This window comes from Triturus cristatus, chromosome 4_1 (assembly GCF_964204655.1).
Source record: "Triturus cristatus chromosome 4_1, aTriCri1.1, whole genome shotgun sequence".
NCBI classification, from domain to species: Eukaryota; Metazoa; Chordata; class Amphibia; order Caudata; family Salamandridae; genus Triturus; species Triturus cristatus.
The window spans coordinates 1,335,839,650-1,335,858,077 of record NC_140585.1 but is presented as its reverse complement, the minus strand read 5'-3'; the positions used below and the strand labels follow the sequence as shown (position 1 = coordinate 1,335,858,077).

General features: G+C 41.9%; 1 protein-coding gene across 11 annotated transcripts in view; it reads left to right on the top strand.

The window, feature by feature from the left end:
* PDE4DIP (phosphodiesterase 4D interacting protein) overlaps positions 1-18,428 on the top strand; it is a 1,321,554-nt gene that overhangs the window by 769,933 nt on the left and 533,193 nt on the right. For all 11 annotated transcript variants that reach the window (XM_085654823.1, XM_085654822.1, XM_085654821.1 and 8 more), the window contains one exon: positions 3,602-3,741. In XM_085654823.1, coding sequence (XP_085510949.1) covers positions 3,602-3,741 — 140 coding nt within the window. The remainder of the gene's footprint in view (positions 1-3,601; positions 3,742-18,428) is intronic.

The window sequence follows — 18,428 nt, the reverse complement described above, 5'->3', positions numbered from 1 at the left end:
GAATAAATTAAGATCGATGGTCACCTTGAGGTGCGGGTTTGGTTCAGGGTTTCACCTAGCTTCTCTACTGCCGCCAGTACGGCATCTAGTTTGCTGGACATCGGGTTGGTCGCTCTTTCTTCTGCCATCTTGTCCGTTTGGGATCGGCTCAGCGGGGGGTGGGACTGGTGTGCCCCCAGCGCCAGTTCTTATACGACCACCGCGTGACATAGATCTGAGGGCTTCTGTGCGTGAGGCCCGGTGGCGGGTGGGACAGTGAGGGTAGAGTATGCAGACGGCCGGCAGAGTGTGCAGCTGCGCGAACCAGGTGCACAAGGTGTGTTGGTGGAGGCCGGCTTTTCAGTGACTCCCAGACCTTCCTTCTGTTGTGACCAGCCGCAGTTTAGTATGGGTGAGGAGTCCAGGGCCTCAGGGGCAGTAGTCCAGGAGCCTTGCCAGTCATCGACTGGAAGTTTCTATGTGGCGCTATGTTTTTCTTCCTTTGAAGGTGTGGACCAGTTTGCCCCCGATGCTGGCTCCTGTATGCGCAAAATCCCCTGAAGGTGGCATTAGTTTGTGAAAGGGAGATTCATACACCCTGCTTCCACCGCGCTGGTCAGTGGTGCCTCTCGTCACCAGGCGCCTCTGCTCTCATATTGGGCGTCGCAGTGCAGCATGGCCAGTTTTAATCAGCACCACTCCCCACGCCCTGTACAGCCACTCATGCAATGGGATGCGTAGTTGTGAATGCGGCCGATCCACAAGGGCCTCGTGATCCAGGTATTGCACAGTGCATTAGATTGCAATGTGTCAGTAAGAGGTGCGGCTACGTGCGGGCACTCACTTGCTATATCTTGAAGATTATTGCAGCAGTAGGGTCATTCGATTCCCGCTGTGGGGAGCCTTTCCGGCCATTGGTAGGCTGAGTCCGGCACCAGCAGGAGATTAAAGCATCCACTCAGCGACATATGCCATTGCTCTGGGACTGGTGGGCGCGGCCTGTCCACGGTCTAACGTGATGGGCTTTCCCGGGATGGCGGCGCTCTGTTCGGCATCTCCGGAGTCTGGCGGGTTCAGACGCGGGTCGCTTTGTCCGACGTCACTGCAATCTTCACCGTAGCATTCAGGTCAGCCACAGGTTTGACCAGAGGTGTGTCCGGCCCCAGAGGATGCATGCAATCGGAGATATGCGGCAGAAAAGGGGATCCGCCGACGGAGCTCTACACAAGCGCGTCTGTCTCCATTGCTTGCGTAGCCATGCCCCCCCAAACTACTGCCTTTATAATGTGGTCCGACAGCAGTGTCATTTCACCCATTCGGTCCTGCAGGTCTTTTGGTCCGAGCCTTTGGGAGGTACTGCTTTGGTATCTGCTCTAAAGGTGAGGAATCTACAGTTAAAAGTATCCATCAGAAGAACAAGTTAATTACCTTTGGTAATGTTCTTTCTGGTGGATACTCTGTCTAACCGAACATTCCTCACTGCACTACCACCTCCCTGTTCTGTGAAGTGGTCTCTTTTTACCATCTAAAATGGTCCCAGAATGGAGATCTACACACTGGTGGCTCCAGTTGTAAAGTACTGCACGTCCAAGGGGGCAGTAAGAGTGCAGCAAGAAACTGATGTTATCTCATGAATGGTGCTCATCAATGGCTCGCTATGCCACTTCTAGGGTGGAACTGGGTCAGTGTGTAGACCTGCGATGTCCCATAGCGGCTCAAGAGCAATGCTATGAAAACTTCCAGATCCAGTGCATGCATGATTAAAATGCAGTTGATTGTGTTCTGTTGTAAAGCAAACCGTAGCCACTAATAGGTGCCACAAACATGGGGTATCAAATGGAAAGGGTTAAGTAGTATTCATGCCAGGCGCTGCAAATAAGTGCTTCACACCCAGAAAGGAGCAACATTGAAAGCAAATTTAATGATTAGCAAATCCAAAGCACCATTCTTTTTAGTGACTTCCTGCTTTCTAAAGTACTCCTGTTTTACCTTGGCATAAGTCAGGAATTAAAGTTGGGCGAATGAGGAAATAATTGCAGATTATTTTAATCAGCGTTTTCTATTTAGAGAAAATGTGAGAGAATATTTTTCCTATGGAAATAGATTCACTTTCATAAATATATTGGAAAATTGACACATATTTCAATTAGCCTTTTCTGAGTTTACTGTAAAAACTGGCTAAAATTAACTTTGTTTACTGTGGGGAAGAAAGTACATTTTTATGAGCTGTGTATGCTATACATAATTGATATGCACAGTTTACAACTGTAGGAAACATACATAAATGGGACAAAATTTGTAAATTATACATACATGTAGCATACGTGGATGTAATAAGTTGTTCAGTTCTCGGTGCCCCTTTTTGAGCTGTCAAGTAAATTAATCTTTGGTGTGAATGCATTTTGCGTACGGTGGAACTTGGATTGCCTCTTCACCCCAAATGTATGCAGGACGTTAGTTTACTCTCTCTTACTGCTTCAAAAAATAAATATGCCTCCCACTGACTCTACCCAATTTGTAATCTCCTCTCAATTTAAATATCTCTAAATGCATGTCTCTATTGTTATGGGGGAGTTCTTCTACATAGTTTCTTCTACATTTTTGTAAAAAAATATTATACCAATACAATAGGGGGATAGGTGCCTTTGTATGTATACGTTCTTGTGTATGTTTGATCTGAAAGCTTTATTTGTAAAAAAGGGAACTAGCACAATGGCCTATCTTACTTATTAAAAAAAGTGTGATTTTTATAGTACAACCATCTCAACTTCTTTCACATTAAACAATGTATAATTTTGATAGCGTGCCAACCTATGAGGTATGTCGAGCAACTTCTTAACTGAACCATGGCATGATCATGTTTACATGAAAATCCAACAAAGTGTGAACAGTTAAATGTAGCTTAGAAATGTGAGCTAAGTTTTGCTTAAAATAATGTTTATATAAAAGAAGTACCCATTTCAGTTATTAATTATATTTTCCTTACTACGCATACCAAGATAGTAATATTTTACTGCAATAATCCATAAACCAGTTGACAAATTAATTAAATGGTTAAATCCTATTTACTGTTTCCTCATTAATTGTACCCTTTTGATGTTAACTATTTGCAAAATAAGTCAGTTAGCATAGTGTAATAAGGCTGGTATAACTATTCCTTGAAGAGGGACCATTCTAGACCAAATATATTTTATGCTTCAAGGGTGTTTGAAAAGAGGTCTTAATTGTCTTAGATGGTAAGAAAAAGCATTCTGCCTGAATATTAAAAGCAGTCGCTTACCAGAGCATTGCTAATGACCACATGCATTGTTTTTAGAACTTGAAGTTAAAAAGGAATCTAAATTAGTGAATGAATTAAAGATCCGTTATCTCTGGCAGCAAGAGATTACCGTATAAGTCATAAATTCTGATAACTTTGAGAATCCTATTATAAACCAAGGAATAATTGTTTAATGTGATAAATGTATGTTTACTGTGAGAAATAGCTAGTGTAGTCGTTCTATGAATACTGTTATAATTGTTTTTTTTATAAAGAACCATATTTTGCTCCTCTTTTTTGGGAAACTTGGATATTTTAGTTGATGATTTTAAATGTTTCCTTTTTTGTGATTGGTGTAATTAGCTGTGAGGAGAAGAAGACCCTGCAGTCAGAGCTGGAAGCCGTTCGGGTTCTACGTGGACGCCTGGAGGAGGCCTTGGAACAATCCCTGCGACAGCTAAGCAATCCGGAGGCTGAGAGCAGGGCACCACTCGATTTTGGAGGTGGGGATGGGTCGAGTTTGCAAGCTTTGCACAAGCATGCCATCTGAGCTTTGGAGGGTTCGGGTGTGCAAGATGCCTAAAGTGATGCTGGTGGAGAGGACTCTGAGGTGTCCTTTAACCCCTGGAAGTGGTGCCACTAACTTTATTTCCGCGCCGCTTTTGTTAGAGGTGTATTTTGTGACTTACTAACAAAATAACTGGTGCAGTTAGAACTGGCTTAAGAAATCAGTGTAACCTATTTTTGTCGATTTTTGTAGTGTCTTTTACCCTTGAGTTCACAAATATTAAATGTATTTGCATGTTCTAGTCATCCAACTTTAATTTATGTCTTTGCCATTTCCCCACAGTATGTATAAGACAAATAAAGTTGTGCCTACTGTGTTTCATATATCATTTTCAGTTTTCTTGTACCATGACAGAGATGCATGATTTTTTTTGTGCTTTTTTTAAACCAACACATGGACAGTAAAATATGCAGTATCACATTTGAACTATGTTCTATGTGCAGGCCGTTCTACAAAGTATCTACCTCTTTATTTACAACAGGCCTCCCAAACACGTTGTGCCGTCAATAAAAACCTTTGAAAGTATTTCCCCACATAAAATCATAGCTGATTATATCTTGAACTTGTTAACATGTTATAGGAATGGCATAACATAAAAATTCAGATTTCAGTTGGAAATTAACTTTCACCTAGAATTTTCTATGAAAATAAAGAGAGCATTGCATTTTTATTAGTCATATATTAACATTGGGAACAATATCCACAAAGGAGATTTTCTCCAAACCAAAAAGGGCTGTTTTCCCATTGGTTACATCATCATTCCACCTCTGGATCCTGTATTAATTTCTAATAAATTCCTTCCCTTCTCCCTCTCCTAGAAACAGCCTTATGTCCTCTCATAACTACTCATAGGAGCCTACATTCCCTCTATAAAAGCCCATCTCTAATATCCTTATTACAGGCAACTTGTGACGCCTCTAGTCGCTTGTAAGGAATGACATAGCTGCTCGATTGTAATTATTGCATTTGAGTTCTGAGGTCACAGTGCCTGCTGCCAGAGCCAGCAGCCAAGCTGAAAGGCATGCTAAGGAGCATAAATACACTTGCAGTATAAACCGCAACAATAAAACCTGGCTTTTCTCATTCTGCTCTGTTTTTCTAGATGAACATTGATAAACAGAAATTAGATATTTATGGCAGCATGTTTATTTTTTGCACACTTGAATCACTGCATGTTTTTTTCTACGTTTTCTTACTGAGTTACTGGCGTTTGTTTTTTATCTGACATCTTATTGAACAGATTCCAATTTCTTTTTGCAACAAATATCTAACTGCTCTTTGGCAAGTTAGTTTTGAAGTACAGGTTCTTTTATTCACCGTGCTTGGAAACATCCTAGCTATTTCATATGAAAAAGCAGCACACCAAGGATTTAGAATGTTTGTGGGAAGGTGATGTGGTGACCATGTATTATTATAACCGAATTAAAGTACCCTCTGCCATTTATTTAAAAGGATATTGCAAGTCGCCTTCAAGTTCCATGATCTTATTTATAAAGGGAACACTGCTTTCCACCTTGATTCTCCATATGGCCACGGAACTCCTGAGTGACCTGCATTATCCTTATAACGTGTGGTAGGGGATACGTTATCTTTTTACTGCTCATCTAGGTTTGTGCTGTTGTAATACGAGTACATACATACATAAGTGTGTGATAAAAGCATTAAACCGACTGCAAGAAAACATTCAGTGAATCTGTGCTGCAGTGTGTTTGGTTCTTTGCCTTTTGGGGGTTATTTGTACTAGTCGCTTTTATTTAGAAACAATTAGAAAAAAAGGTTATCTCATAGATGTTGTTTCGAAAAATTGGGTGAACATACATGGCCAATGATATGCTTTAAATCTGGGTCACTGCAGTGTATTCACCTATAACTCTGTGTGGGTTTATATTTCAAGTTGACCATTCCTGTAGCGACATTACAAGTACATGTAAATAAAAGGTTGCCTGCAGCCAAAGGCAGACCAGACATTCATATCAATATGTATCCAAACGCACTTTGTTCAGAGTGAGGTTTTCAGCTGTCAGGTCGCCTTCTGAGACAATATTTTTGAAAGCAGAACTGCTTCTTTTGTTTATCTCCATGTATGGTAAGGCACAGACACAACCTGATGTAGAATGATGTGTTGGCAAACGTGTAAAGTGGAGTTTGTAACGTGCATACCATGGACGTTTGTGCATCTCTTTTTATTAGGTTTGTTTAGGTTTATTTCTTTGTACATCCAGATCAGGTTCCTTGGTGCTGCAACACAGGTCAGAAAAGTCCACAACATGAACAGTCACACTGAGAAAGCATAGCCAGGTTTTCCTGAGGTGATTAACATTTAGGTGGAGCTGTGGAGGCAGTTCATTCCACAGAGAGACAGTTAATAGAGAATGGATGACAATCTTTGTGGTGCCTTCTAAACAAAGGAGCAGGAATCTGTATGCACCGGAGAATAAGGTGAAAGTTTTTCCTGTAGAAACCCCAAAAGAGTGCCTCTTTGTATTTCAGTGGGTGATTTATTGCATGCTTTTGCGAAAAGGGAGATTTGTTCAGAGAGGTAGTTTTGTTTGTGACTTTGTATGGCTTTCTGAAAACTAGAGCACATTATTGGGCTGTAGCGCCTCACAAGTCATATATTTGACATAGTGTATCCTGTTTTGGCTCACGTGACTATTTCATATTTGCTAAAGATTTATGTGAAGATGACATCCAACATGTTACGATTTTTACAGCTTGTTACAGAAGTAATTTTACAAGTTTTAGAGGTAAGCCTTTTCTTTTGTATGCCTAGCCTGTTGAGTTACTACTAGTCTGATTATCGGCCAAACCCTCCTTTGTATGGTATCAGACCCACCAATGATACTGCGCTTTTCTGATCATCAGGTAGCCAAAAGTAGGAATGGAGTCCTTTTACAACTTCTGGATGTTTTCTGGTGTCATTGAACACCAAGTGCCTATTTACGACGTTGGTCAGAAAGCCTTCGGCTGCTGGTCGAAGGCTTTCCGAACGACATGGTAGGTTTAAACTCCAACAGCCGCATTCGGATGACGGCAGTCGTAGTGTAAACCGGCGGGAAATCTGACTCTGGTCAGGCGGAACTGCACCATAATCCCTTAAGTATGGCATTTCCACCGTCTGGATTATGATGTCGGTTTCCAACGGCCAATCCAATTCGACTCCTTCTTGCTGGACCCCAGGCACGGGTTAGAGTCAAAGGAGTGAGGTTGCAGTTTGAGCTGGGAAGGGTACAAAGCAAGGCTGTCCGCTCTCTCCTCCATTGTTGACGGGGCCTCTGGAAAACTGGGTGAGAGTAGATGCCCAGATCTGTGGGATAAGGTGGGCCTAGGGATGGGAGAGGGTGATTTCCTTCTAGGCCGATGATCTCCTCTTCTAGCTGGGAGGCTCGATTCACTCTATACTTAGAACTTAAGAGATCTTAGATATATTTGGAAGGTATTTAGAGGTGCACAGCAACTAGCACAAGTCTGTGGCTTTCCCGATTACCCCACTGGCAGCCCCTCTCAGTGGGTTGGGAATGTCTTCTACGATGGACACAGGAGATATTTGTCCTCCTGGTAATATATGTAACGGTGACCAGGCGGCAGTCCAGGGTGGAATTTGGGGAAGAGTCTCGATTAATACAATACTGATGTGAGAGATTGGCAGAAACTCCATATCTCGCAGCTTGAATCCAGTGGCACAGTGAGCAAGGGACCCACGTCTGGGCATACCCATCCCACTTAGGGCGAAAAGTGTTACAGCAAACAACTGATGGACGGGCTGTTCAGTCTGGACTGTTCCCATGGGGCACAGGGTCAAGACTGATTTGCATATGGCTCGGTCCAAACTGGGATGGCGTAGTGGGCAAAAGAACGTTGGATTTAACCCAGATCTTTTGACTGGGGGAGAATTTTTGCATTGTCAGCATTCCGTCCATCATTCATAAAGACGATGGGACCAGAGTTTTTCAAATCAGCAAGGTGACTTGAATAATTGTCTAAGGAAAACGGAGAGATTTGCTGCATTCTGCAGATATGCACTTGTTGTTTAAGTAACATGGCAACAAAGAACGCTTTGATCATCTGGCTGACTTAGAAGAGGTGACCAGAAATAATCACATGGTCACCATGGTAATACATGAGCGTCACCCTGATAGTACTGTGTGGGAGGAGATACTGGCCAGAAGTGTGCTTACATGGGATGCGGCTAGAAAATGAAAACAAGCCAATGCATCTCACCTATGCAAGAGCAATTGGCTTTGCCAATATGTTTTTGCCATGTTGTATTCCAGCATGGCTGTTGTGCAGCATGGTGGTGTTATAGTGGCATAGAGTGAAGTAAAGTTTCTGATTGGTGGGGCATAAAGTGGAGGGGAATAGAGTAGAGTAAAGGGATGTAGAGTGGAGAGCTGTGAAGTGCAGTGGCTTAGTGTAGAGTGCAGTAAAGTGTCAGAGTGGAGTGGCATAGAGTGGAGCAGAGAGGCATAGGATGTTGAGTGGAGTGGCGTAGATTGGCCTAGAGTGAAGTGGCATGGAGTATGATGGAGTGGAGTGTGGTGGATTGCTGTTCGTGTTGTAGAGTGGAGTGGCATAGAGTGCAGTGTAGTGGAGTGGGATAGAGTGCCATTATAGACAACACATTATCAATTGAAATGAGCATTACGTTTGCACATACAGTTTTACACTGTTATGACAAATGACGTAATCTGATATGTCATAAGTGTTTTATAAATGCTATGATTTCACATGATATAAGTTATGTAATATGGAAGGGTATAACCAGTGCATGAGGAAGGTGCGAGTTATAGTTCGTCTAGTGTGGCAAGTGAACTGACAACACCGGAGACATAGGTCTGTGAGTTATAGTAATTTGAAGGTGGTGTGTAAATTAGAATTTAAGTTATAACTATACCTTTAGAATTTCTAATATTTGTGTAGTTTAAGTTGGGCTTCTATAGAAAGAATAGATAAAGTTTTCCTGACTATAACTTATCCCTAACCCTTATTTTTTTCAGGAAATGTCAATGTTTTTGAAACCCTTTTTTGCCCGGACACCTGGCCCCCCACCTATCCACAGGTATACCTGCACCGAACTTTCAGTCCTCAACCCTGGACAACGCAACAGCAATTGCAACCGTGCCTCCCCACGATCAACAGCAGGACCTTTTTCCTGCTGTCACTGAACCTTCCACTTCAACACAGAGCCCTTCACTCCAGAGCTCCCGCCCACTGCAACAGGTCAACTCCAGTGCCTGCTGATCAACACCCAATCACTCCACAAGCACACCAGTGAGATCTGGGACACCATCATCTTCCTCACCGGAACTTGGCTGAACCTGTCATCAGCTGTTATCATTGCCACCATCACACCTAACGTATACAAGATAATTCACCGGGACTGCACCAACAAGCACCTCGGTGGAATAGCCATCATCCACATAGAGTCCCTCAAGTGCACAGCCACCCTTGACACCCCCACCCCCTTTATGGAACACCTCAACTTTCAGATCAACATCAACAGCAAAACGGGCAAAGGCATCCTCGCCTACAGACCTCCAAGACCACACCGCATCTTATGCGAGGCCATCCCTGACTTCAGGTCCCAACTGGCCATTAACTCAAAAGACTTCCTATTCCGCAGTGACCACAACTTTTACCTGGAAGACCTCAACGACACCAATGCAACCTATCTACTCAAGAGCATGCATATAATCAGGCTCTCCCAACTGGTCTCGGACCCCACGCACATCGGCAGACACACTCAACCCAATATTCTCAGCCAGCAACTGAATCAGGTACAGCCGCTCCACCTAAATCAACTGGCCCGACCATTCTATTGTCCATTTCCACATCATGACCACCTCCACCACACCCGCCAACCCGCCCAAATCCCGCTACAGGTGCTTGAGCAAAGAAACTAAAGACCTCTGGACTAGCTCCCTCAGTACCTCACCTCCAAAAGCCATCACCGACCTTGAGGGGACAATTGGAAATGACAACACAAACTTCAACGCATGGATCAACAATTGTGCCGACATAGCCCCACTCCTCAAACCCATCAAAACCAGCTGATCCTTCAAACACCACAGCTTGTTCACCTCAGAGCTCAAATTCCACAAGCTCACCTGCATGCATCTTTAAAGAATCTGGCACACCAGCAAAACAAACAATGACTGCTCTAACTTCAAACTAGCCCTCAATGAGTACCATCAGCAACTCAAGACAGCCAGGAAAACTGCTCTGGCCCCCCGCCTGGACGCCAGCTTCAACCACAGCTAGGAACTATTCTGCATCATCAAGGAATTTTCCAGCACCACAGCCACCGAAAACACCATCACCTCCTCTCAGGAGCTCTGCCATTCCCTCGCTGACTTCTTCTACAGCAAAATCGCCAACATCTATGAAAACTTCAAGCCCCAACCTTCTGTAACTGAACTCAACAGACTTCTCAACACCATCGACTCCCAAAAAATCTCACTAAACACATGAGAATCTCTCTCCGTGAACACAACCACCACCATCATGGGCTCCATTCACTCAGGAGCTCCCAAGGATCCCAGTCCAGATTCCTCTCAAGTCATAGCACCAAAAGCACCCTGATTGCGGACACAGACGACATCACAACTCTCGTAGACAGGGGAGAAACCGCCACCCTGATTCTCCTCAGACTCTCCACAGCATTAAACAGCATATCCTTCTTCACCCCCCTACACAGTCTCCACCTAATGGGGAGCCAAGGGCAAGCCCTTGAATGGATTGCGTCCTTCCTCTCTGGACAAAGTCAAAATGTCCGCCACCCACCCTTCAACTCGATCCGAAAAACATGATCTGCGGTGCGCGTCCCAGTAAGGATCCTCTCTCTGGCCACCATGGCCAGATCCTACGGCATGAACATAATCTCCTACACAGACGATACTCAGCTTATCCTCTCACTCTCCTCAGACCTGACTAACACCAAGCCTAACTTCCACAGATGCAAGACCATCATCGCAAGCTGGATGCAAAACCGATGCCCCAAACTCAACACAGACAAAACAGAAATACTCATCTTTGGTACCACCAACTCCCTGGGGGACGTCTCATGGTGGCCTATAGAGCACGGCCCCACACCCACTGAACACGCAAGAAACCTCAGAATCATTCTGGACAGCAAGCTCTCAATGAGGAAGCAGATAAACTGTCTCATGTGCCTGCTTCCTCACCCTGCACATTCTCAGGAAAGTCTTCAACTGGCTCCAATCACCACCAGATACACAGTCACCCAGGCCCTCATCACAAGCCGTCTGGACTACGGAAACTCCCTCTAAGTGGGAATCACTTCACAACTACTAAACAGACACCAGACCATTCAGACCGATGCAGCAGCCAGGCTCATCCTCGACCTCCTAATACGGACCCACATCACCCCCCACCTCAATTCTCTGCACTGGCTCCCCATCAGCAAGCGATGCCAGTTCATATTCTCACCAACGCCTACAAAGCCCTACACAACAAGGGACCGGCATACCTCAATCACAGGGTGAACTTCCACCAACCTACTCGTATATTTTGCTCTTCATCCCACTACTTTGCCTGTATTCACAGGAGCAAGAGCGGTGGCTGTGCCTTTACACACTTGGTGGCCAAATCCTGGAATGGCTTCCCCCTCCATCTCTGCATAGCCCCACCCTGCAGGTGTTCAGGAAGGACCTAAAACCTAGCTCTTCAACTAATCCATCTCAGCAGCAGGAATCCCCCACTCCCAAACACCTGGATACCCTCACAGGTGATAAGCAGCACTTTACAAATCCCGTTTGATTTGATTTTAAATTAAGCATTTGTTGACATTGTAGAGTTTACTGTCGTCAAGTGGAGTGTCATTTAGTAGAGTGTGGTACAGTAGAGTGGAGGAAAGTGGCATAAAGTGTGCTGTCATAGAGTGGATTGGAGTAGAGTGGAATAGGATACAGTAGAGTGGTGAGAGTGGAGTGGTGGAGAGTGGAGTGTTGTAGAGTGGAGTGACGTAGAGTAGAGTGGCGTACAGTAGAATAGCATACAGTAGAGTGGCATACAGTGTTGTGTGGTAGAGTGTAATAGCGTACAGTGGAGTAGCATATAGTTTAGTGTCATAGAGTGAAGTTCCGTACAGTGGAAGAGCATAGAGTGAAGTGGGATAAAGTGAAGTGGCATAGAGTGAAGCGGCGTAGTGTAGAGTATGTTAAATGAAACAGATGTAGAGTGATAGTGTGCAAACGGATATAGATGTAATGTGGCAGGACTATACATTAATGAGGTCCTTATTATGACTTTGGCGGTCTCGGAGCGAGGCTGCCATGACGCCGCCCCGCTCCATGACAACCAAAGCCATAAAAAACCGCCAACCAGAGTATGGCTTTTAAAGTCTCTGGTGGGCAGTGGTTTGGCAGTCCCACGGCGGTGCCTTTGAAAAAGGCACCACAATGGGAGCATCAAAGGCAGTTCCTGCAGGGCATGGACTGTCAAGTCCATGGCCTGTAGGAACTGGGGGTGCATGCAGACAGGGGGGCACAACATGTGCCCCCATGTCTACACGCCATTGCGCACAGGCACAAGGGGGTCCCGGTAGACCCCTTTTGTTTCCTCTCCACCACACTTGATGGCAGTCGCACCGCCATGAAAAGTGTGGCAGTGAGGAAACTCATATTGCAGCCTCGAGACCGCCTCAACACCACCAGGGATCTTTGATCCATTTGCCGATAATTATGTAGGCTGGATAGCTCAGTGAGTTAAACGTCCACCCTGTAACAAGCCACGACTAGCAGGATGCAAGTTTGAATCCTAGCAAGGCCAAATCAGCCTTCCACCCTTTCAAAGGTCAGGACATTGATACAACATGTTCTTTACAACGAAGCGCTATATAATAACAAGGTGTAGATTTCTAAAATCCATACTGGGGTGACGGCAGCGCGCGCGATCCAAGATGGCCTCTGCGCTTTGATTTCCGTCTTTTTACCTGCTCCACAATGAAAATAGACAACGATTAGGGCTGTATCACGTCTTCTCCTTCAGCTCAGCTGCCTCTTTATGCCCCAGAAACCGGTGGGCTGAATTTCGGAGGTCTTGTGCCTCCGTGTGCAGAGCGGTAGGCTTTTTCATTTTACGCTTAGGAAAGGCTCCTGCTTTCCTCGGTTTCTCTGTGCATTCTACACAGAAGAGGCGGGCTTTACTTGCTGGGCACCTCCTCTCTTCAAAAGCCTCTCTTCTCTTAAAGGGATATTTGTATCTGCCTATTGCTGGCCACCACTTTCATTTCTGCATAAGTTTAAAGGGATTTTGTCATTTTGTATTCCCTGTTAAGCTTTATTATGGCACTGCTTTATGACTTTTAGAGCTGTTTTTTCTGCCATATAAATTGTTTTCTGTCGCAGAAAACCACATTTGCTATTTGTGGTATTATTAATTTTTCCTTTTACTACTGGTTGCTTCCTACTTATCAGCATGGAGTCCAAAATGGGTCCAAATAAACGCAAACAAGCTGTCTCACCTCCTCCTCCTAAAGCTAAAGCTATTGACTCCCAAGAAGACTCATTGGCAAAAATATTGGAGGAAATCCAAGCTATTCATACAAATATGGACTCCATTTCCACAGATATTAAAAGTGTACATAGAGATATGGCTTCCTTAACGATGAGAGTTGCTGACAATGAGATTAGAATTCGTGATAATACTGTAGCCATTACAGCTATGGCTCCAATTCCTACTCAGGTTGCTTCTCTCCGGCGTTCCTTACTTGACTTGGAAAACAGAAATAGACAGTATAATTTACGCATTTTTAATGTTCCTGAGGGAGTTGAAGGTCAAAGTTGTCATCTCTCCTTGGAAAATCTTCTCCCTAAACGACTAAATATTTACTTCCCAGAGCGCTTCGAGATTGATAAAGCCCACAGAATACCTTCAATTCGTAAACCACATCAAGCCAAGACAAATCATTTTTAAAGTTCTGCGGCATCACCATCTCCTTATTCGTAAAGCTGTCCGAGAGATTCCCTCTCTGCTAATTGAAGGAAATAAAGTCTTCATTCATCAGGACTTTGCAAAAGAGACTGTTCAAATACGACGACAATTCTCAGATTTACGTCCTCGTTTACGAGAAGCTGGCTACAAATATGGTCTTTTTGACCCTGCAGTCATGCGCATCTGGAAAAATGACATTTCTAAGTCTTTCTCAGCTCCTGCAGATTTAATAAGATTCCTGGATCAACATCATCCTGTTCTCATGGACTCTCAACCTTCGGATTCTGCGGGCTGACTATAAAAATAATTTTCTCTACTTCCCTAATGCAGGTTTTTCTTATTTTTCCTTGCAGGTGCACATTATTGGTGGTTTTCTTGCTTCGCATCTCCGTCTCCAATGTTCTATTGGTATGAGGTCTTGGTGACTGACCTTGTTGCATGTTGTTTGTCTTGTTTTGTCTTTTTTATATGGGCTACTATCTTTCTTTCTTTTTTCTGTCATGTTATTTTTCTTCCCTTTAGGAAAGTATGTCTAGGCCACAAAAGTTAATTGTTGCTTCATTGAATGTGAAGGGTCTTAGACATCCAGTGAAGAGACGTAAAATTTTAGACTATTTACACAAATCTAATGTTGATATTTGTTTTGTTCAAGAAACTCATGTTAATGACAAAATATTGCATACTATGTCTAGAGGTTGGATAGGGTCTATAGTTTCATCTCCTGCTGCAAAACGTAAAAATGGAGTAGCTATATTTTTCTCACACAAAACTCGTGCACAAATTCTGTCACATCACCATGACGCAGATGGTAGATTTGTTGCTGTCCAAGTTCTTATTTTTAAACTTACCTTAAATTTGATTAAAATGTTTGCCCCTACCTCTGATGACCCTGTTTTTTGGTCCTATGTCTCTGATGAAGCACTCAAAATTTGCAATGCATCCCTTGTAATGGGCGTTGATTTTAATCTTATAAGAGATCCTTTGTTGGACCGGTCTTCTGCTTTTAAATTCCGGCCTAGCAAGGCTTTCTTTGCTTTGAAATCCTTTCTTTCCGTTACCAAACTGGTTGATTTTTGGAGACTGGAACACCCTACGGACAAAGATTTTACTTTTTATTCTAATGCTCACTCTTCTTTTTCTCGAATTGACTATTTATTATCCTCACGTAATTTATGTCACATGATTAGTGAATCAGTTATTCACCCTATCACGATTTCTGACCATGCTTTGATTTCCTTTTCTTTTTCTATTTCCGACCCTCCAATTTCTAATAAAAGATGGAGAATGAACTCGGAAATAGTCCTTACCCCCACCAATGCTAAAAAAATGGCTTCAGCTATTTCTGATTATTTTTTTAATAATAAGTCCTGTGATACCTCTAAAATTATACATTGGGATGTCTTCAATGCATATATCCGTGAAGTTGCAATTTCTAATATGGCAGACGAAAATACATCTTTTTATTCCCATCTCAATGAATTGGAGACACAGATTGCAGCAGTGGAACGACTTGTTATTACATCTAGAGATCCACAATATAAATCCCAACTTCAGAAATACTGTTACGAATATAATTGTATGCTCAGTAAAAGAGCAGGTTTACTTATCTCAAAAGAAAAGTCAAATTTTTATTTTTATTCTAATAAGTCGGGCCGTTGGCTAGCTAATTATTTGCGCCTTAAACGTGAAAGGGTTCAAATTCCAGCCATCACGACGAATAAGGGTACATTGGTGACGGAGGTTGAGGACATACTGAAGGAGTTTTTTTCATTCTACTCTTCTTTATATCATGAACCTCTTCCACCTAATAATACTGTTATCAGTGAATTCCTTCATTCCTGATGATTGCCTCAGCTTTCTGATAATGATAGAGCTACTTTAGAGAACCCTATTGACATCAAAGACATTTTTACAGCAATAAATGCTTTAAATTCCAAAAAAACCTCCTGGCCCGGATGGAATTCCGGCCGAATTCTATAAATGCTACCGAGATCAATTATCCCCTTTTTTACTTTCCCTTTTTACGGAATTTCAGCATACTTCTATGATGGGAGGATCTTTTAATGAAGCCACAATTATTGTTCTCACCAAACCTAATAAAGATCATACTTTAGTCTCCTATTTTCAGCCCATATCTCTCATCAATCAAGACTGTAAGATATATGCAAAAGTTTTAGCGAATAGACTATCACCCCTACTACCCCAAATTATATAATCTGATCAAACTGGTTTTATGAAGGGTAGATTATCCGCTCATAATACCCGGTTGCTCTTTCATACCTTATCTCTTGCCAAAGAAGCTAGTGGACCTATTGGTGTAATGGCTTTAGATGGAGAAAAGGTATTTGATAAGGTTAATTGGCAATTTTTATTTCAAACTTTAGAAGCTTTCTCTTTTATTAATATGACTAAGGCTTTGTATTCAGCCCCCTCAGCCTCTATTTTAGTCAATGGTTTGTGTTCCACTTCCTTTCGGTTGTTTAGAGGCACTCGGCAGGGATGTCCTCTCTCTCCTTTACTTTTTCTTATTGCAATAAGAACCCCTCTTATGTTCACTTCGTAGTAGTGATACTTATACAGGTGTTGTTTTGAAAGATACCACCATTAAACTCTCGGCATACGCTGATGATGTGTTGTTTTGGTTCTGACCCTTCCACCTCTATACCTATTATCCTGATATTATTCATAAATATGCTGAGGTTTCTGGTTACTCCTTGAATACGAATAAGACAGAATTTGTTCCATTAAATGCCTTTTGTAATTCTACAATGTTGGAGAATACTGATATAATTTGGTTTCCAAAAAAACTCAAATATTTAGGGATAATTTTTACCGGTTCAGTTAAAGATACAGTTGATACCAATTGCTCTGTTATTTTAACAAATACCAAAGAGAAACTTGATAGATGGTCTAATCTTCATTTAAACTGGTGGGGACGCATAGCAGCAATTAAAATGTCTATAACTCCACAAATTCTATATTTATTATCTATGTTGCCCTTCTCCTTCCCGTCCACTTTTTATACTAAAATACATCAATTATTTACTAAATTCCTCTGGAATAATAAGCCTGCACACATTAGTTTTAAGACGTTACAATTGTGCAAATGTGAAGGTGGGGTTGGTCTTCCAGATTTGAAAAAATATCATTTTGCATTCCTTGTGGCTCAATTTTCCGTATGGTTCCACACTGTTCCCCTCTCTAATGCACTTAAATGGCTTCTCCTGGAAACAAATATTTTGGCTCCATACCCTTTATCGGCTTTTCTTACCATGTGCAATGGCTCTTTTGGTAAGTGTTCTCCTATTCTTGCCCTCTCTAAAATTGCCCTTTTATCATTTGATAGTAAATTTTCTACTACCTTGTCTTTCACTAAAAAAGTTTCTCTTTGGTTCAATCCTAAACTTCAATATCATAAACATATTTCTTTTTGGAAATTAGATTGCTGCTGGTATTTTCTTTGTTGCAGATATTTGCCAATATGATATGTTTCATACGATTGATGTTATTCAAGCCACTTATAAGATGCCATTGTCTGAGTTGTCTAAATATACATTGTTATGTAATACGATTCTTAATGCCTACCCCCAACTACTTTCTATGTCGCAATCATCTGGTGTTGAATTTTGTATTTCTGTGTTTAGCCGTTCAGGACATACAGCATCTAAAGTATATAAAAAACGTACTACTTCAAATTCCTCCTTTGCACATTTGACTCAAAAATGGTCCCCGTACTTAAATCTTCATACACTTAATTTACCTTGGAATGACATCTGGAATTCTAAGACGGCTAATTATCTTCCGGCCACCCTTATACAATTTAATATTTATTTACTTTATCGATGTTTCTGGACTCCCGACAAATTATTTAAAGCTAAACTCCTAGTTACTCCAAATTGTTGGCACTGTCAATCTGTTACTGGTGATCTACAGCATTTATTTTTCAATTGTCCTATCATACATCAGTGTTTATTACAAATATGGCATCTTTTTACACTGATTTTTAAAATCGAAACAAATTTATCGTTTCAGGTTCTAATTCTCAAATCTTCACTCTTTAAATCCATTTTATCCCCTATGGATTGTAAATTCTTCGATTTCCTTATTTCCACTGCACTCAAATCTATCACTTGTAATTGGAAAGATACTACCTCACTTTCGGTTAATGCATGGTGGGAATGGACTCCTTTTCTGAGGCTCGGGCAATGTTTTTATCCACACTCTCATAAAGACTTCTCCTCTTCTAAGTCTAGTATGTGGTCTAGTTTAGATTCCTTCATTGGTACATGTTCTACAATTTGGGAAACTCATTTCCATTTTTGTAATAGTTAATCTTTGCTTAATGTAGCCTTTTTATGTTTCTTTTATTATTATTTATATTATGCTTATACCATTATACAATGTTGATACTACAATTGTACTTCCTCTTATATATTGTAGTATGTTTTCTATATTCTATAGATCGGTATTATTTTTTGTATTGTGTTTCATATATGTGAAAAATGTTTTCTTCAATAAAATATTTTGAACACAAAAAAATAAAATCCATACTGGATATAAGTATTCAGAAGTTGAACCGTATTTAGAATTAACATGTTTTCCTTGCTAGAAGGATGAACATTCTTATATGTCAAACAGAAAAATCTAGATTAGGGTGAAGTGAAGGAT